This window comes from Pan troglodytes, chromosome 20, assembly GCF_028858775.2.
Source record: "Pan troglodytes isolate AG18354 chromosome 20, NHGRI_mPanTro3-v2.0_pri, whole genome shotgun sequence".
NCBI classification, from domain to species: Eukaryota; Metazoa; Chordata; class Mammalia; order Primates; family Hominidae; genus Pan; species Pan troglodytes.
Window position 1 is genome coordinate 24,447,390 of NC_072418.2, and position 21,679 is coordinate 24,469,068.

The following is a 21,679-nucleotide window of genomic DNA, read 5'->3' on the forward strand; positions in this document are numbered from 1 at the left end:
GCCAGGCATAGTGGCGGGCACCTGTAATCCCAGCTACTCAGGAGGCTGAGGCAGGAGAATCATTTGAAACTGGAAGGCGGAGCTTGCAGTGAACCGAGGTAGCACCACTGCACTCCAGCCTGGGTGAAAGAGCAAGACTTTCAAAAGAAAAAAAAAAAAGAAAGAAAGAAAAAAGAAAGCCTAGGCAAGAAAGAAGTCATCAAATAGTTCATAGGCCCAGAGGTACATCGCAATGCCCCTTGTTAATGGGGTCCAGGCAGAAGACTCACATCAACCTGCTAGTGGGATCAGCAATATGTCACAACGCTTTTTGAGTGCAGGGCCAAGGCAAAAGAGGAACGTCACCTTGACGTTGGGCCCAGTGATATGTCACAATGTTCCCCGTGAACAAAACCTAGAAAGAAGAGTCACATCATCTAGGTGCTGGGGCTAGCAATCTCTTTCAATACTCCCTGTAAGCAGGAACCCAGCAGGAAAAGAGAGTCACATCACCTGTGTGATGGGCACAGAGATATGTCACAATACTTTCTGTAGGCAGGACCTAGGCAAGAGAGTTATATGACATGGACGTTAGACCCAACAATATGTCATAATGGCCCGTGTGGGCAAGGCACAGGCAGGAGAGTCACATAACCTGGTTATGGTTCCCCTATGTTAGCTGCAGTAATATGTCACAGTGCTCCCTGTGGGGAGCACCAAGGCAGGAGAATAAATTTACATCACCTAGATCCTGGGTTCAGCGATGTGTTACAATCCAATCTGTGGGCTGAGCCCAGGCAGGAGAGTCAAAAAACTCAGGTGCTGGACAGAGGCGTATGTCACAATCACAGCTGCGAGAAGGTCCATAAATGAGATTAACCACCCTGCACATGTTGTGGTTCCAGGTATGAGAATTAACACCTTCTTTATGTTGCATTTATGTTCAGGACTCACAATCTCAACTGTGGACTTGATCTGTGTATGAGACCTTCCATCCATCCTCTAGACTGTCTCCTTAGTGGACTCACAGTTTCTTAAGTCTCAGGGGTGCTGAATCTTGGTCTGAGAGTCACCAGCTTACTTGTACACTGGATTCAAGGATGAAAGTCAATTTTTCAACTTTTGAAACTTTCATTGGTTTTGAGATTCAGAATCTCAACAATGGGCTGTGCTCCTGTGGAAGGATGACAGTTATTACTGTCAGCTGGGTCTGCATGTGAGTGTCACAATCTCACCTGTGTGCTGAGATCTGTTAGGACATAATCTGTCCTATTTGAGGGCTTTATACTTTATGCATAAGAATTGCTGGCCAGGCACAGTGGCTCAAGCCTGTAATCTCAGTACTTTGGGAGGGTGAGGCAGGTGGATCACCTCAGTTTGTGAGTTCAAGACCAGCCTGACCAACATGGAGAAACCCCATCTCTACTAAAAATACAAAATTAGCTGGGTGTGGTGGCACATGCCTGTAATCCCAGTTACTTAGGATGAGGCAGGAGAATCACTTGAACCCAGGATGCAGATGTTGTGGTGAACTGAGATTGCACCATTGCACTCCAGCCTGGGCAACAACAGCGAAACTCCATCTCAAAAAAAAAAAAAAAAAGTTACAATCTAGTCTGAGAACTTTATGCTGGTATGGACCCATGATCATACCTGTGGCTCTAAGCTCAGCTATGAGAGCCAACATGTCTCTAGTTGGCTGAGTCTAGATAAGAGATTTCTTACCGCCTATGAGCTGCAGGAAGCTCATAGCCATTGAGCCATATGTGAATATCTAGCCATTTCAACTCTGGCTGGATATTCACATATGACAGTCACAATTTCAAATGTGGACTGAATCCACCTATGAGATTAAGAATCTCAGCAGTGAGCTTTGTCTATGTTGGGGCGGGGGTTCCAATCCTAAGGGTTGCTGTGTTGTGCATATGAGAAACACAACTTCAACTGTGTGCCAGGCTCTGTGATGACACTCTCTGTACCATCCAAGAACTTTACACAATATGCAAGTGAATGCCAATTCTGCAAGGTCTTTATAAAAAGAAGACCCAGAAACTAGTCTGTTTGCCAAAGCCCCGCAAAGAGACACAGACTCTCTGCTACTGGCTGGTTAAATGTATTGCACCTCTGAGCTAAACCAAGGTAAATGTGACAATACCATCAGGGATATGTCACAATCTTGCATGAGGCCAGAGATCAGGCAGTGGAGTTGCATCTCCTGGGTGTTGGACCCAGCAACATATCACAATGCTTTCTGTGGGTTGAGCCCAGGCAGGAGAGACACATCACCTAGTTGCTAGGCCCAGTACTATGTCACAATCTTCTCTATGGGAAGGGTGCAGGAAGGGGAACCACATAGTCTAGGTGATGGATGAAAAGATATTTCACAAGGACTCATGTGAGCAGGGCTGAGGCAGTACTCTCCCATTCCTTAGCTGTTGAGCCCAGCAGTATCTCACAATATTCAAAATATGTGGGGCCCAGGTAAAAGAAAAATATCACATTACCTAGCTGTTGGCCCAGCAATACACCATAAATTTCTCCCTGGGCAGAACCTAAGCAGTAGAGGAGTGTCACATCCCCTAGTTTCTGGGTCCAGCAATATGTCACAGAGCATGGCCCAGGCAAAAAAGTAACATTACTTAGGTGAAGAGATGTCACAATGTCCTCTGTGGGTAGGGCTAAGAGAGAAGAAAAGTGTCACATAACCTAGGTGGTGGTGCCAGCGATATGCCACAATCACCCCAAAAGTTCTGGACCAAGTGATATGTCACAATCTTCTCTGTGTACAGTTTACAGGAAGAAAAAGGGAGTCACATAATCTAGGTGATGGGCTTAGAAACATGTCAATATGACCCCTGTGGGCAGGGACCACACAGAATAATCACCTCACCTGTGTGCTAGATACACCGATAAGGCATCTTGGTTCTGTGGGCTTGATCGTGTGCTAAGAAGAGGGTCACATCACCTAGGTTTTGGTCCCAGAGATATGTCACAATTTTGTCTATGGTCAAATCCCAGGTAAGCGAGGAGAGTCACATGAAATAGTTGATGAAGTCAGAAATATGTATCAATGCCCTCTGAGAACAGGGCCCAGGCAGGAGACTCACATCACCTTGCTGCTGGGTCCAGCAATATGTCACAATGTCTTCTGAAAGTACGACAAAGCCAACAGGTTAATGTCACCTCAGTGTTGGGCAAGGTAAAATGTCAACATCTCCCTTGCAGGCAGAACTTAGAAAGATGAGAAGAGTCACATCAGCTAGGTGATGGACCCAGCAACAGGTAGCAATCTTCCCCTTTGAGCAGAGAGCACACAGGAAAACAGAGTCACATCACCTGGGTGATGGGTGCAGAGATGCATCACCATGTCCCAGGTAGGCATGGCTGAGGCTGAAGAGTTACATCACATCGGTGTTAAACTCAGCAGTATGTCACAGTGGCCCATGTGGGCAGAGAAGAAGTAGGAGAATGACATAAGCTGGGTTTGTGGCCCAGGAATATGTCATGGTGTCCCCTGTGGGCAGTACCAGAAAAGGAGAGACTTACATCACTTGGATGTAAAGCTCAGTGATATGTCACAATGCCCCCTGCAGGCAGCATCAAGGCAGGAGTATGGAGTCACATCACCTATGTGCTGGGTTCAGCAATGTGTCACAATTGCAACTATGGACTGGGCCCAGGCAGGAGAGTCAAATTACTTAAGTACTGAGCAGAGGCATATGTCACAATCACACCTGCAGGGTGGTTTAGAAATTAGATTAACAATTTCACTTATGTCCCAGGTCTAAATTTGAGTCAACACCTCCTGTATGTTGGGTCTAAGTACAAGAGTCACAATCTCAATGGTGCACTTGATTTGTTTGTGAGAGTCTCAATTTCTCCTGCAGACTGAAGGCTTACTGGAGCCACAGACTTACAGGTGTGTTGAATAGATGTCTGAGCGTCACCAACTCACCTTTGAACCAAATCCACATGTGAGTCAATTTTCCAACTTTTGACTGTTTTCACAAGGAAAACTTGGGACCTCAAGAGTGGGCTGTGATCATGTGGAAAGGTGACAATTTTTGCTGTTGGCTGGGTGTGCATGTGAGCCTCACAATCTTACCTGTGTACTAGGCTCTGCTAAGACTCTCTCAGTACCATCTGAGAGCTTTCTACAGTATTAATGAGTGTTGCAAACCACTCTGGGACCTTCATGATGGTAAGGACTCGTGATTGTACCTGTGGTTCTAAGCCCAGGTAGGAGAGTCAACATCTCTATAATTGGCTGGTTCCAGATAAAAGAGTTCTCACCTGCTGTGGAGCTAGGTTAAAAACGAGTCACCATCTCAAGTGCAGCCAGATGTTCAACGATGACAGTTACAATTTCAACTGTAGACTGCATCTTCATGTGAGATTCAAGACCTTACCAGTAGGCTCTGTCCATGTGTCAGGTGACAATCCTAATAGATGATGCGGTGTGCATACAAGAAATGCAATGTCACCTGTGTGCTGGGCCCTGTGATGACACTCTCTGTACCACCTGAAGGGTTTATATGGCATGCAAGAGAGTGGTAATCCACTATGACCTTCATACAAGGAGGAGACTAAGAATCTTACATATTTCCCTAAGCCTAGCTTTGAAAGACAGTATGTCCCCTATTTGTTGATTTGATATATGAGAGTTATCATCTCACCTGTGAGCTGAACAAATCCCACCTGTGCATAGACAGTGAGCAAGAGAGTCACATCATTTTGGTGCTAGGCCAGAGATATATCAAAATCTTTTCTCATGGCAGAAACTAGGAAGAAGAGTCACGTCACCTGGGTGCTTGGCCAGGGATATGTTACATTCCTGTTCTGAAAGGAGGGCACAGGCAGCAGAGTCACAGCATGTGGGTGCTGTGCCCAGTGATATGTCACAACACTCCCTGTGAACAGGACCCAGGAAAAGAAAACACATCAACCTGTTGCTGGGCCAAATGTTATGTCACAATCTTTCCTGTTGGCAGGATGCAGGCAGCAGAAGAGAGTCACATCTCCTAGGTGATGAATGCAGAGATATTTCATGACGCTTTTGAGAATGGTAGGGCTAACACCCTGTTTACAGGGAATAGACGGGTTCCTCCCATCTTCTAGGTGTTTGGTCTAGTCATATGTCACACTACTCAAAATATGTGGGGCCTCTGCAACATACAAGAGGCATGTTAACTATGTGCTAGGTCCAGGGATATGTCATCATCCCACATTTTGGCAGGGACATGACAGAGAAGAAGGACATATCACCTAAACCATAAATGTAAAAATATATCATAGCCAGGCACAGTGGCTTATGCCTGTAATTCCAGCACTTTGGGAGGCTGAGGTGGGCGGATCACTTGAGGCCAGGAGCTCAAGACCAGCCTTGCTTACATGGCAAAACCCCATCTCTACTAAAAATACAAAAAAATTAGCTGAGCATGGTGGTACACGCCTGTAACCCCAGCTATTCCGGAGGCTGAGGCATGAGAATCACTTCAATCCAGGAGGCCCGATGATTAGGTTCAAGGCCAAATAGCAAAATATGTTTGCATTTAATCTATTTTCTCTATATATAAACACTGCAGGTCAAGAGTATGCGCAGATATGAAGACTTAGAGTTTTCTTCCCCTCCGGACCTATCATCCTTTGTTCCCTTTCTGATCTCTGGAAGGAAGGTGGGCCAAAGGTGGCCAGCAGTTGTCTACTTGTGGTTAATTTATTCCTGCTGCCCTCTGCTCTTTCTATGGCTGCTATCTTTTCCATCCTCCAAACTGAAGAGAGATGTTGTTAGGAAGAGGCCCTTCCTTCACACTGGCACAATAAATTTGTTCAGGCCCTTTACCCACCCAACATCAGAGCTACACTTCACGTGTGGCTCCTGAGTGCCTGGAATGTGGCTGGGTCTACACTGTGATGTGCTGGAAAGGCAAAAAACAGACTTAGTAGCCTGTGTGCGGTGGCTCACGCCTGTAATCCCAGCACTTTGGGAGGCTGAGGCAAGTGGATCACTTGAGGTTGGGAGTTCCAGACCAGCCTGACCAACATGGAGAAACCCCATCTCTACTAAAAATACAAAAATTAGCCGGGCATGGTGGCAGATGCCTGTAATCCCAGCTACTCAGGAGGCTGAGGCAGGAGACTCACTTGAACCCAGGAGGCAGAGAACAGACTTTGTGCCATTGCACTCCAGCCTGGGCAACAAAAGCGAAACTCCATCTCAAAAAAAAATAAAACAAAAAAACAAAAAAACAAACAAAAAAAAAACAGACTTAGTTCCAATGATATAGTTCTAACTATATACATGCTACATTAATAATTACACATTGTTCATATAATAATATTTTTGATACATTGGGTTACTGAAATTGTTACAATCAGTTTGACCTGCTTCTTCTTTCTTTTTAAAGTTTGGCTACTAGAAAAATTAAAATTCACATTTGGCTCATATTCTATTTCAGAAGATTGCCTCCTTTTTTTTTTTTTTTTTTTTTTTACGGAGCTTAGTTTCGCTTTTGTTGCCCAGGCTGGAGTTCAAAGCGATCTCGGCTCACTGCAACTTCTGCCTCCCGGGTTCACCTGTCTCGGCCTCCCCAGTAGCTGGGATTACAGGCACCCGCCACCACGCCCCGCTAATTTTTGTATTTTTAGTAGAGACGGAGTTTCATCATATTGGTCAGGCTGGTCTCCAACTCCTGACCTCAGGTGATCCGCCGGCCTCGGCCTCCCAAAGTGCTGGGATTACAGGCGTGAGCCACCGCACCCGGCCATGATTGCCTCCTTCTTAAAATCTCAGGCTGCCTGATCAAAAAACCAGAAGCCAGGAAGGTCAGGAAAGCTGAAATTTTAAAATAGTTGTTATTAGATTATTTTTGTTTGTGAATAACAATATAGTGTATTTTTTTCTTTTCTTTTCTTTTCTTTTTGAGACAGAGTCTCACTCTGTGGCCCAGGCTGGAGTGCAGTGGCGCGATCTCGGCTCACTGCAATCTCCGCCTCCCGGGTTCAAGCGATTCTCCTGCCTCAGCCTCCGGAGTAGCTGGGACTACAGGCGTGAGCCACCGCGCCCGGCCATATTATGTATTATGTATAAACGCATATGACCTTACACACAAGGTTAAATGCAAATACCTTTGGGTTGGGCCTGGCTCAGCTCAGGGAGGAAAACCTGCCTGAAAAGGCTGGAGCTTAGGCTTTCACTCTTTCTTCATTCAGCCGAACATCTGATCACGTCTCCTGTCACTCAGGGCCTAAAGGGGCGGGGCCTTAAACGTTATCCAATCAGGGACGCCGGGCTGGAAACCGTCCAATCAGACACGAAGCTGGAGCGGACAGGGTGGCTTCCGGGTTTGGCGGGTACTTTGTCTCTCGCTGTAGCCGGAGCTGCAGGTCTCGTCTTCCCCGGTCTGTGTCCTCTTCTCCTAGGGGCCCAGCCTCTGTGGCCCTGTGACCTGCAGGTATTGGGAGATCCCCAGCTAAGACGCCAGGTCCTCCTGGAAGCCTAGAAATGGTGAGAGTGCCGGGTCCGACATCCTGGGAGAGGGGAAGGGGGTGGTTGGAACCGGTGGGAAGTCGCTGTGGCGGGACTCAGGCCTCCTCGCAGTCAGCCCTACCATCTGCGCCCGAGTTTTCCTTGGCCAGCTCGGCCTCGGTCCCCCTCAGCCATAAGATGGCGGCTGCGCTGACAGCCGGGACCCCGGGCGTCCTGTCTCTTCCCTGCGCAGTGACTGTGCCCTGGCCTGGATCCCTCTCTCGGCAGCTCTGCACCCGCAGCGCCGAGTCTCCCCAGGTTGTGCAGGGACCACAGGAGGGTCGTCAGGGGAGAATCCTGACTCGGGGTGCGGGGTTCATGAATGGGAAGAGCTTTGGTCTGTGGGGTTCTGAGTCTCTCTTTTCTCTTATTAAAAATATACAGAAGTCATCGCAAAAATATTAAAGAATTTAATTAAAGAGTGATTCAAAAATCCGGGCGCGGTGGCACACGCCTGTAATCCCAGCACTTTGGGAGGCCGAGGCAGGCGGATCACGAGGTCAGGAGATTGAGACCATTCTGGCCAATATGGTGAAACCCCGCCTCTACTAAAAATACAAAAATTAGCGGGCGTGGTGGCATGTGCCTATAATCCTAGCTACTCAGGAGGCTGAGGCAGGAGAATCGCTTGAACCAGGAAGTCAGAGGTTGCAGTGAGCCGAGATGGCGCCACTGCACTCCAGCCTGGCGACAGAGCGAGACTCCGTCTCAAAAAAAAAAAAAAAAAAGAAAAAGAAAAAGAAAAGAATTGTTTTCACTTATCTTGACCTCAGATTTTTTAAGTATAAGTTGCATTTTATTAGTAGGGCTTTAAAGGTAAGAAAATATTTACAAAGGGACCGGGGAGCACTGTCTCATGCCTGTAATCTTAGCACTTTGGGAGGCCGAGGTGGGTGGATCACCTGAACTCAGGAGTTTGAGACTAACCTGGGCAACACGGTGAAACTCCGTGAAAGCCCGTCACTATGCTGGCTAATTTTTGTATTTTTAGTAGAGATGGGTTTTCACCATGTTGTCCAGGCTGGTCTGGAACTCCTGACCTCAAGTAATCCGCCTGCCTCAGCATCTCAAAGGTCTGGGATTACAGGCATGAGCCACCCTACCTAGCCCTCATTTACCTATTTCTTTTCCAGAGTGAATTTAGAAATTTTTTTTTTTTTTTTTTTTTGAGACGGAGTCTCCTCTCACCCAGGCTGGAGTGCAGTGGCGCAATCTCGGCTCACTGCAAGCTCCGCCTCCCAGGTTCACACCCTTCTCCTGCCTCGGCCTCCCGAGTAGCTGGGACTACAGGCACCCGCTACCATGCCCGGCTAATTTTTTTGTATTTTTAGTAGAGACGGGGTTTCACCATGTTAGCCAGGATGGTCTCGATCTCCTGACCTCGTGATCCGCCCACCTCGGCCTCCCAAAGTGCTGGGATTACAGGTGTAAGCCACCGCGCCCGGCCGAATTTAGAAATTTTTTCAAGTGTGTTTTTTTATGGCTGGGTGGTTTCAAACGCAATTCCAAGGCTTAGCTTTTAGAATGCTACCAAGGAAAAGAATAGAAAAAAATCTCTGTATTTTGGCTGTAGAAAATGAATACATTTCCACAAGAAAATATGGTAGATAATTGATGAGTTACATGGATTCATAAAAGCATCAGTTTCTTTTTTTGCAGGTAAAACTTGTGATAGTGAATATCTCTGTTTTATATTCTGTTATTTTGATTTCTGAGTTTAATGTTAAATTTTATGAGATTAAACTTGTTACCTCCTAGAAGTGTTCACATATTACTAATTATTTACTACATGATTTTTAATGAAACTAATACAATAATACATTTATTCTTTGAAAGGAATACTTTAACTTTTCTTATTGGGTATGAAATATAAGCACCTTAATTTTTTTTCCTTATATGAGTACTATGTTTGATAATTTTGCTAGATTTTTTAAACACTTAGTTTCAAAAACCAAGTGAGTAACTCTGTCATAGAAATTAAAACTTTAGCCCAGTGACTCCAAGCTAAGGCTAATATTGAGCCTGCAAAAAAAGGTTATTAAAGGCCCAGCTAATTCTTTCTGGGGAGCCGCCCCTGCAGATGTCCCAGCCATGGAAGAAGCCTTTATCCTGAGAGAAGCTACAGAGCCCTGGAAAGCCAGGGATCCACAGGCAGATGCAGTTAAGGTTAAAATAGAAGGGGTCTCGAAGGTCTTACTGAAGATGAAGTTGTTATTGTTCTGAGATAGTTTCTAAACTTTGTAAAATATAAGCAAAGTTAGATTTATGTTTAAAAAAAAATTCCAAAGGAGTATTGCAACAGGAGGAAGCACTAACAATAATATCTTTAAGGATTGCAAAGCTTAGGCAGACAGGGACTGACTTTCATAAGGAGGAGCAAACAGATTAAAAAGAAGGTGTGAGGGAAATGGCAAATTGAGGATGAAATAACTAGATTTGAGATCTTTTGAGATGGAGTCTCACTCTGTCGCCCAGGCTGGAGTGCAATGGTGTGATCTCAGCTCACTGCAACCTCCGCTTCCTGGGTTCAAGCGATTCTCCTGCCTCAGCCTCCTGAATAGCTGGGATTACAGGCACCAGCCATCATATCTGGCTAAATTTTTTGTATTTTTGTAGAGACGGGGGTTTCACCATGTTGGCCAGGCTGGTCTTGAACTCCTGACCTCAGGTGATCCACCCACCTCGGCCTCCCAAAGTGCTGGGATTACAGGCATAAGCCACCACGCCTAGCCAAATTCAGCTGATTTTTATATGAGAAAAAGAAGAAAATGTGTAGAGTCTGTGTCTGGCTATGTGATGGGCAAAAAAAGAGTCCCATCTAAGTTATGATGGAAAGGGTGTTTCTTTCCATGAACTGTTCCTGGAGCACACAAAGGATGGAGAATTTTATTAATCACAACTATTTACCTGGATTACCTATGTGCTTCATCTTTCCCCACCTATTTTTTTTTTTGTCCTATACATTTATTCCATTTTGCTTTTTCTGGGTTGTATCTTTTATGATTAACTGGTCAACATAACTATGTTGTTTTGCTGTTGTGTTAGTGGCTCTATCAAATCATTGAACTTGAGGGAGGTTATGGGAGTCCTCGACTTTTAAACAGTAGCTCAGGAGCATAGATGGGTTCATTGGGTTTGTTCCTGACATCTGCAGTAAAGAGAATACTGTGGGACTGAGCCCTGAATCAGGGTCTATGCTGAATGGGTGGTGTCAGAATTCAAATTTTAGACAATGAGTTGATGTTGGAGAATCTTGGTATTCAGCAAACTCTACAGATTTGGTGCCAGAAGAAAGACACCACAGAGGCCTGGCCTGAAATGAAACTCTGGGAGGCTCTGCTTTTCTGTCTGTCATAGTGCCCATTGTTTTGTGATTCTAGGTCTCCTCCCAGGGTGAGAGAGGACTGAAAACTTAAAGGAAAGAAGCTCTGATAGCAGATTCCCTTTTTCCACAGCTGTCAGCACAGGATTTCTACCCAGTCACAAACACACCCACTAGACATTGAGGTGTCTACACCACTCCCAGGGCTAGACACCACCCTCAGGAATTTCACCACAGCATTTTTATCCTAATGTTTTTTTTGCCAAAAACCCACAAGTGTCTACAAGTCTCCTGGCATATCCTCACCCCTAGACACTGAATCTGCAGTAGCAACCTGTTTTCTCCACCAACCTAGGGTTCTGGACCACCTGTTCATAATCTCATCTGCCTGCATGAACCCAGAAATAAATTAGAGTCACACCTGGGCCACTATCTGTAGCACAAACCAGTCCTATCACCTACATTGCACTCTCTCAGACTAACTCGTGGATTTTTTTCCTTTTAACTTTTATTTTTTGTTCCTGAGTACACATGCAGGTTTGTTATATAGGTAAAATTGTGTCATGGGGGTTTGGTGTGCAGATTATATTGTCACTGAGATACTAAACTTTGCACCAAACAGGTATTTTTTCTGATCTTTTTTGTCCTCCCATCATCCACCATCAACTTGCCCTCAGTATCTATTGTTCTCTTTGTGTCTATGCATTCTTATCATTTAGCTCTTACTTATAAATGGTAACATGTATTTATTTATTATTATTTTTTGAGACTCTGGGATTACATGCGCCTGCCACCACACCAGCTAATTTTTGTATTTTTGGAGGGATGGGGTTTCACCATGTTGGCCAGGCTGGTCTCGAACTCCTGACCTGAGGTGATCCACCCACCTCGGCCTCCCAAAGTGCTGGGATTACTGTCTCTACATTAGTTTTCTAAGAATACTGGTCTCTAGCTCCATCCACTTTGCTACAAAGGACATGATTTTGTTTCTTTTCTTTCTTTTTTTTTTTAATGGCCATGTAGTATTCCATGATGCTTATGTACCATATTTTGTTTTTATTAAATCTTTTATTTTATTTTATTTATATTTGAAGAAAGGGTCTTACTCTTTCACCCAGGCTGAAGTGGAGTGGTGTGATCTAGGTTCAATGAAGCCTCAATCTCCTGAGCTTAAGCAATCCTCCTACCTCAGCCCCCCAAGTAGCTGGGACTATAGTCACATGCCACCACACCCACTAATTTTTTCTTTTTCTGTTTTTTGTAGACATGAGGTTTTGCCATATTGCTCAGGCTGCTGTCAAACTCCTGAGCTCTGGCAATCCACCAGCTTTGGCCTCCCAAAGTGTTGGATTAGAGGCATGAGTCACCATACTTGCCCATACCATATTTTCTTTATCCAGTCTACCATGGATAGGCATTTAGGTTGATTCCATGTCTTTGCCATTGTGAATAGTGCTGCAATGAACATGCATGTGCATGTGTTATGATGGAATAATTTATATTTCTTTGGGTATGTACTCAATTAAGAGGTTGCTAGGTCAAATGGAAATTTGTTTTTACTTACATGAAACATCACTACATTGCTTTTCACAATGGTTGAACTAATTCACACTCCCACCAGCAGTGTATAAGCATTCCTTTTACAACCTTACCAGCATCTGTGATTTTTTTTAACTTTCGTATAATATCCATTCAGATTTGTGTGAGATGATGGCTCATTGTGGTTTTTGTTTGCATTTCTCTAATGATTAATGATGAGCATTTTTTTATATCCTTGTTAACCACATGTATGTCTGTTTTGAAAAGTATCTGTTGATGTCTTTTGCCTACTTTTTCTTTTTGTTTTTTTCCGAGATGGAGTCTTGCTCTGTCATCAGACTGGAGTGCAGTGGGATGATCTCGGCTCTCTGCAACCTCCGCCTCCCAGGTTCAAGCAATTCTCCTGCCTCAGCCTCCTGAATAGCTGGGATTACAGGTGCCCACCACCACGCCCGGCTAATTTTTGTATTTTTAGTAGAGATGGAGTTTCACCATATTGGCCAGGCTGGTCTCGAACTCCTGACCTCAGCCAATCTGCCCGCCTTGGCTTTGGTTGGGATTATAGGCGTGAGCCACAGTGCCTGGCCTAATCAATCTTGACTTGATTTTTATATATGGTGTAAGAAAGGGGTCTAGTTTCAATCTTCTACATAGTGCTAGCTAGTTATTCCAGCAAAATTTATTAAATAAGGAATTTTTCTCAAATTCCTCTTGTCAGCTTTGTCAAAGATCAGATGGTTGTAGGTGTGCGGAATAAATTTTGGGGCTCTTTAATCTGTCGTTTTGGTCTCTGAGCCTGTTTTTGTACCAGTACCATGCTGCTTTTTTTACTGTAGCCCTGTGGTTTAAAGTTTGGTAATACAAGGCCTCTAGCTCTGTTCCTTTTGTGTAGGATTGCCTTGGCTATTTGGGCTCTTTTTTTTTTTTGTTCCATATGAATTTTAAAATGGATTCTTTTGGTTCTGTTAAGAATATTTTTGGTAGTTTGATAGGAATAGTATTAGATCTGTAGATTTCTTTGGGCAGTATGCCCATTTTAATGATATTGATCTTTTCTATCCATGAGCATAAAATGATTTTCCATTTGTTTTTCATCTCTGACTTATTTAAGCAATGCTTTTTTGTTTTGTTTTGTTTTTTATTTTTGTCATAGAGATCTTTCACCCCTCTGGTTAGCTGTATTTGTACATAATTATTTTTCTGTGGCAGTTGTGAATGAGATTTTGTTTTTGATTTGGCTTTTAGCTCAGATATTGTTGATGTACATGGGTGCTACTGGTTTTTGTACATTTATTTTGTATCCTGAAACTTTTCTGCAGTTGTTTGTCAGTTTAAAGAGCTTTTCTGTCACGACTATAGTCTTTTCTAGATACAGAATCATGTTGTCTGCACACAAAGATCGTTTGACAACCTCTCTTCCCATTTGGATGCTTTTTTTTTTTTTCTCACCTGATTGCTGTGGCTAGGACTTCCAATCTATGTTGAATAGGAGTGGTGAGAGAAGACATTCTTGTCTTGTGCCATTTTTTAAAGAGAAATGCTTCCAGCTTGTGTCCATTCCATTCAGTATGTTGGCTGTGGGTCTGTCATAAATAATTCATTATTTCGAAGTATGTACCTTCAATGCCTAATTGGTTGAGGGCTTTTAACATAAACGATGTTAAATTTTGTTGAAAGCTTTTTTTTTTTGTTGCATCTATTGAGATAATCTTGCAGTTTTTGTCTTTCATTATGTTTATGTAATAAATCACATTGATTTGTTTATGATGAACCAATCTTACATCCCAGAGATAAAGCCTACTTGATTATAGTGGATTAGCTTTTTGATATGCTGTTGGCTGTTGGATTTGATTACACAGTATTTTGCTAAGGATTTTTTTTTTTTTTTGAGACAGAGGCTTGCTCTGCTGCCCAGGCTAGAGTGCAGTGGCATGGTGTTGCCTCACTGCAACCTCTGCCTCCTGGGTTCAAGTGATTCTCCTGACTCAGCCTCCTGAGTAGCTAGGATTGCAGGCACCCATCACTGCGCCTGCTTTTTTTTTTTTTTTTTTTTTTTTTTGAGACGGAGTCTCGCTCTGTTGCCCAGTCTGGAGTGCAGTGGCGAATTTTTTTTGTATTTTTAGTAGAGACGGGGTTTCACCAAATTGACCAGGCTGGTCTTGAACTCTTGACCTTGTGATCTACCTGCCTCGGCCTCCCAAAGTGCTGGGATTACAGGTGTGAGCCACTGCGCCCAGCCTTGCTAAGGATTTTTACATCAATGTTTGTGAAGGATATTGGCCTGAAGTTTTCTTTCTTTCTTTTTTTTTTTTTGAGACAGAGTTTCCTCCTTGTTGCCCAGGCTGGAGTACAATGGCGCAATCTCGGCTTACCACAACCTCCACCTCCTGGGTTCAAGCAATTCTCCTGCCTCAGCCTTTCAAGTAGCTGGGATTACAGGCATGTGCCACCACACCCGGATAATTTTGTATTTTTAGTAGAGATGGGGTTTCTCCATGTTGGTCAGGCTGGTCTTGAACTCCCGACCTCAGGTGAGCTGCCCGCCTTGGCCTCCAAAGAGCTGAGATTACAGGTGTGAGCCTCCACTCCTGGCCAGCCACTGCACCCGGCTTACCTGAAGTTTTCTTTTTCCATTTTATCTTTGCTGGGTTTTAGTATCAGAATGATTCTGTTCTAATATAATGAGTTGGGGAAGATTTCCTTCTCATTTTTTTTGGAATACTTTTAGCAGAAATGGTACTAGCTCTTTGTTCATCTTACAGATTTCAGCTGCAAATTTCTCTGGTCCTCAGAACTTTTTGGATGGTAGGCTATATATTACTAATCCAATTTTGGAGCTTGTTATTTGTCTATTCAGGGCTTCGTTTTCTTTTGTGTGGAGTCTTGGCAGGATATATTTGTGTTCAGTCTTGGCAGGATGTATTGGTCCAGGACTTTATTTATTACTATTAGATTTTCTTGTTTGTGTGCATAGAGATGTGCATAGTAGACTTCAGTAGTTATTTGTATTTTTGTGGGGTCAGTAATAATGTCCCTTTGTCATTTCTAATTGTGTTTATTTGGCTCTTGTTTCTTCATTAATCTAGCCAGTAGTATATCTTATCAATTTTTTTTCAAAGATTTAACTCCTGGATTTCTTGATCTTTTGTATAGTTTTACATGTCTAAGTCTCCTTCAGTTCAGAGCTGCTTTTGGTTATTTTTTGCGTTCTGCTAGCTTAGAATTGGTTTGCTCTTGCTTCTCATACTTTATTTTGTGATATTAGGTCACTAAATTAAGATCTTTCTAACATTTCGATGTGAGCATTTAGTGTTATAAATTTCCTTCTTACCACTGCCTTAGCTGTGTTGCAGCAGTTCTGGTATGCTGTATCTTTATTCTCAGTTGTTTCAAACAACTTCTTGATTTCTGTCTTAATTTCATTATTTGCCCAAAAGTCATTTAAATGTGGGTTGTTTAATTTTCATATAATTGTATGTTTTCAAGTGGTTTTCTTTGTAGTTGAATTATATTTTCAACAATCTGTTGTCTCCATGTGTGGTTGGTATAATGTAGGGATTTTTGTATTTGCTGAGTATTGTTTTATTTCTAATTGTGTGGTAAATGTTAGAGTTTGTTTCACATGGTGATTAGAATAATGTATATTATGTTGTTTTTACATAGAGTTCTGTAGATATCTATTAGGACTATTTCGTCAAGTGTCAAGTTTACATACTGTTATCTTTGTTTATTTTCTGTCTCAAGGATCTGTCTAATAGTTTCTGTGGGTTGTTGTAGTCTCCTACTGTTGTGTCAGAATTAAAGTCTCTTCATAGGTCTCTAAGAACTTGCTTTATTCATGTGTACCCATGGAATTTTTATAACACATTTCTCTCTTCTGCTTTTTTCCCCATAAGCATTATTTCAAGTGCACAAAGTGTGCCCAAGGCTGCCCCTTAGATGCCTGAATCCAATGTCTGCTGAAATTCAGATGTCCAAGAATTCAAGAACACGTCCAGAAAACCTGGCTGTTGTAGAAAAAAATATAAATTAGAAATGAAAAGCTTTATTCTTCTACCTTGAAATAAGCACTTAGCATCTTAAAGCATTTAAGATGATATGTACATTTATCTTTGTTATTTTGAAATATACATAAATTATATTAACAGCTAAGTAAACCTTTTGTCATTATTTTTTACTCAAGGTTGTCATTAGCTAGGACTTCAGATTCATTGTTTTTGCTTTGGCAAAGTGTTTTCCTTTCATTTTTAGTCTTTTAAAGTCGACAGTTTTGTTTATATCAAAGCTCATTTTAAAAACACGCAAAAGTGGAGCACAAAAATAGGATTAAATTTAGCCATACAGAATGATAAAGACTAAAAGATACTGAGTAGTTTTTTTAAACAGAAAACTGATTGTCCAAGGTGATTATCTAATATTTTCAGGCTGAAGTACTCACACTGCAAAAGAAAGCAGTTCAGTATATAAACTGAACAGTGAAGTCTTTAGTTGTACTTTGGTTTCCGTTTATTACTTCAGAACAATTAGCATAGTTATGTGTAGTGTTTGTAGGCAACCTGCGTTTATATACTTTAAAAAGTATTTTCAGCCAGGCATGGTGGCTCACACCTGTAATTCCAGCACTTTGGGAGGCCGAGGTGGGCAGATCACGAGGTCAGGAGTTGGAGACCAGCCTGGCCAACATGGCGAAACCCCGTTTCTACTAAAAATACAAAAATTAGCCGGGTGTGGTGGCACGCGCCTATAGTCCCAGCTATTCCGGAGGCTGAGGCAGGAGAATCGCTTGAACCCAGGAAGCAGAGGTTGCGGTGAGCCCAGACCACGCCATTGCACTCCAGCCTGGGCGAAAGAACGAGACTCCGCCTCAAAAAAAAAAAAAAAAAAAAAGTATTTTCTACAATAGTATGAATATAAGGCCACAAAATTTACTTTCAATGAATCAGAGGGCCTTTTAATATTGTTATTTATACTTTTGAAATATAAAGTGTTTTAACTGAATTATGATAACAGACTTTTTTTGTTTTGTTTTGTTTTGTCAATGGAGTTTCACTCTTGTTGCCCAGGCTGGAATGCAATGGCATGATCTCAGCTCACCACAACCTCTGCTTCCCAGGTTCAAGTGATTCTCCTGCCTCAGCCTTTCAAGTAGCTGGGATTACAAGCACCCACCATCATGCACAGTGAATTTTTGTATTTTTAGTAGAGATGGGATTTCACCATGTTGGTCAGGCTGGTCTCGAACTCCCGACCTCAGGTGATCCACCCATCTCGGCCTTCCAAAGTGCTGGGATTACAGGCATGAACCATGGTGCCCAGCGATTACAGACATTTTTTAAAAATTTTACATTTATTATGACTAGTACATTAAAATTATATATACTTAGATATTTATATCTAATGTTCAAAAAATTTACTACAAAATTGTTACAGTAGATATTAGTCTGAAATGCTTATTAATCTATCTAATAGGGATAACTCTAGGTAAGCATAATTTTAGTGTCTTGTATTTCACTAACTTGGAATGCTGCTATTACAGGACAAACATAGGTGACATGGCCATCCAAAAACTGTAATAGCTCTTTAGTTAACTATGTTACAAGCTCAAATATATTCTACTATATGAACAGAGAGGGATTCCAATTCTTCATCAAAAAGTGCTGGTGGAAGTTGTCAGATGTATTTCAACATAGATCCCCCATTCAATGGCTAGGAGATGAGAGAGCAGCAGAGATGAAAGAGAAACCTTATGAAATTATGCTGAAAATATGCACACTTTCTTTATAATGCTCATGTTTCTCATGCTGAGAGTAGCTGTGCACTCTGGATGCTTAGAGAGAAATTCTTTTCAGGGGAATATTTTCTGGCTATTTCGATAAATCTTATGGCTAATGTGAGTTTTTCTTAAGATGCTTTTAACTTCTTTATTTCTCTCAATAAAATCTTGCTCATTTGAGAGCTGTTTTTCTCTCAAATGCTTTGGGTGTCTGTTTTAGAAGCCTTATGCGTATCCCGTGGTGTCTTTGAATGAGGTAGGCTGTCACAGGGATGACTCTTGGAGTGATCTCTACCCAGACTCATACTGCAAATCCAGCAGTATTTTTTCATGTCACCATTATAAATTGGCACTGAGGCTGAAACACTTCTTCCATTCCCTTTATTGTGAAGGTGCAGTTCTACCCAGGAGGCCTGCAGGCTCTCCTCCTGCAGCTCAGGCTTCACTCTCTGATGTGGCACTGGAGTGCTACTGTGGCAGTTCGGGTTCACATAAGATGTGAGCTGCCAGCTGTGAGCCCTGTGCTGTGGGCTGTGCCTCGGTGGCAGATGGTAGGAGTCAAGAGAGGACACTGGTGACCAGGGGAGGGCAAGCAGGAGTGCTCTAACCCAGTCTCAGGGAGTAGAGAGCCATTATTTAAAAATGTAAATAGCCAAAATGATAGCATCCTAATCAACCATTTTTGTAGAAGAGTGAGAGCCTACCTTCAGCAGGCACCAGGCTTAAGTGGCAAAACTGCCTCTTGTCATGAAGATGTGATAAGGTTTATTTTGGCATTGAATATAACCATGTAGCATATATGGAAGGCCTTTTCAATTATCAAGTGAATTTAGAATGAATTATGTATGGCATGGTGTTGTAAATTTTTCTGCTTATGGACTAATTATGATGAACATCTTTCTGTCTTTGCAGTCTTTGAGCAGATTGACCATGATGCACTTCACATTCTAGGTTAATTGTGTAATAAAACAGTTTTCTTTCTGTTTTATCATTGTGTTTCTCTGGGGCTGTAGAAAGTTTTTCTTTTCGTTATATATTCCAAACACTGTCTAGAATTACCAGACATGATATAAACACATAAGGTGCCAGCCAAGCTTTACTCTAGAGGGGACTTTCCCTCTCAGGCTTCCAGTCACCTCACAATTATGCTACACAGTATGTGCTGTCTCCTAAATATGCAGGAAGAATTGTGTATCTGCCTATTTGGTATCTATAGCCCACTACAGTCACTTCTAGAGAAGCTAGACCAGATTTCTACAAACTTCACAGGGCAGCAATCAACATTTTACCTCTTTCGTTGACTCTTCTATCTTCAGACCTGAAACTGATTCATAGAACATGGAGCTCAGAAACCCAATCAGAGTAATATGTGCGCACTGAGTAGACACGTAGACATGAGAATCTCCACTTTCTTGTATCTCCTCTTGCTAAAATGTCCACAAATATTCAGGTAACACCTGCTGCTACTCCACCCATCGAGAGCCTAAATCTGCAGCTCCAAATTCTGAATGTAGGTCTTAAGATTTGGAAAACAAAAAAAAACGTTTATCTGAGGAATACAAGTCCTTTTAGTTGTCAAACACAGAGAGACATTAAAATGAGAGCTCAGGTTGGGTGCAGTGGCTCACACCTGTAATCCCAGCACTTTGGGAGGCTGAGGCAGGTGGATCACGAGGTCAGGAGTTCAAGACCAGCCTGGCCAACATGGTGAAACCCTGTCTCTGCTAAAAATACAAAAATTAGCTGGGCATGGTGGTGGGCGCCTGTAATCCCAGCTACTTGGGATGCTGAGGCAGAGAATTGCTTGAACCTGGGAGGTGAAGGTTGCAGTGACCCGAGATCGCGCCACTGCACTCCAGCCTGGGCGACAGAGCGAGACTCTATCTCAAAAAAAATAAAAAATAAAAAATAAATGAGAACACAATTATGTCTTCCCCCCCCCTTGAGCTATGTATTCATCTCCTGAAACCATTCACAATTGCCACACGTAGCATCAATTTAACTAATAATGTGACACTGAACACTATAACTTAAGCTGTAAACCTTACTGATGTATATCCAATCAATAGTCAATGTTATTTCTATAAATAAATAAGAAAGGTAGGTATAGTTGTGGTTATGACTCTAGACACTTTGTTGCCTTGATCTCTCACTCCCAAAATCGTTTGTTACTAACAAACATTTTTGTACCATCCCACTCTCTGTCCCTTTTTTTTTTTTTGCCTTTACAAATCCACTTGTAACTGCTGATAATCAAAGTGTAGATTCCAGGCAACTTGAATCTTTGCTCCCAGGTTACAGTCCTCAAAGGTGGAACGAATAAACTGTCTACTTATATCCGTGTTGCCTCGGGTTTTTCTTTTTAGGCAGACATATTACTTAGGATGTGCTAGAACAGCCTCTAGGAGAACATCTCTCTTTGATTGTACTCCACTTGCTGTAACACCTAAGAATGCAGAGCCAGTTTGATCTGACCAAGAATCTGCACATAAGAGCTGACCTCTGCCTGAGATTCACAAGACAGGGCCACGTTTTAGATTAAGAAGGTAATGAAAACCAACAGGAGGAATTTCTGCATTGTGAGATGTCAACATAGACATCTTAAAGCCCCCCTTTGATAGTGTGGCTCTTTGAGCTTTTCAAGTCTTGTCCAGTGACCTGCTGCAGTTACATGAGAGGATCCTGGTGTAAATAGAATCTGATAGCAGCATCTTAGGAGTGAGAGATCAAGGCTACAAAGTATCCAGAGCCATGAGTGCAACTATACCTACTCCTAAAATGTGATACTGGAGTAGAACATTTTTGTCCTTCCTCTTACCCAAAAGCTAGCAAATCAGGACAGGTGATCCAGGTTCTGGAGCTTTACCAGGGCAGTTCCATTTTCTATTTAGAATCAGCCTAAATCTCTTCTGTCTGGCTTACAATTGGGCCGTCAGCACACGGTCACTGGGAATCCTCTCAGAATCACCTAGGTGTCTTTGAGACATTTGAGGATTTCCGGAGCAGAATTGTCAGGCCGACAAGAGTGGTTAACTCTGCTTCTGTCTCAGTGTAAGAGAAATGGGTCATCCTTCCCTCATTCAAGAGATGTCTTTGGTTGGTACCCAGATGACAGTTTCTTCAGATTGCTGGTACTTGGGAGGAAAAGAAGTTCTGGAGATTCGAACAGATAAACTAAATGCTTCCATCTCATATGGCCATTAGAATAATAGATGTAGCAGTCATGGTCCCTACCATCCATGAACTTTTAGTCCAGACTAGCAACTGGATAAACGATGAATTAAGCATCATATGGTTGATATAATAAATAGATTTGTGCAAAGAAACTTGGGGTTTATTTGGGCCATAAGTAACCCAAATAAAAAATAAACAATATTAGGCTGGGCGTGGTGGCTTACCCCTGTAATCCCAGCACTTTGGGAGGCCGAGGTGGGTGGATCACGAGGTCAGGAGTTCGAGACCAGCCTGGCCAACATGGTGAAACCCCATCTCTACTAAAAAAAATAAAAAATTAGCTGGGCGTGGTGGTGGGCGCCTG

General features: G+C 42.6%; 2 protein-coding genes across 2 annotated transcripts in view; one reads left to right on the plus strand and one right to left on the minus strand.

Moving 5' to 3' along the window:
* ZNF208 (zinc finger protein 208) overlaps positions 1–21,679 on the minus strand; it is a 225,038-nt gene that overhangs the window by 77,498 nt on the left and 125,861 nt on the right. The gene's annotated exons all lie outside the window — the stretch shown is intronic.
* ZNF257 (zinc finger protein 257) overlaps positions 7,353–21,679 on the plus strand; it is a 34,624-nt gene continuing 20,297 nt past the window's right edge. The window contains 1 exon segment of the mRNA XM_009435160.5: positions 7,353–7,486. Within this exon segment, the coding sequence (XP_009433435.4) occupies positions 7,484–7,486 (3 nt within the window). The 5' untranslated portion in view covers positions 7,353–7,483.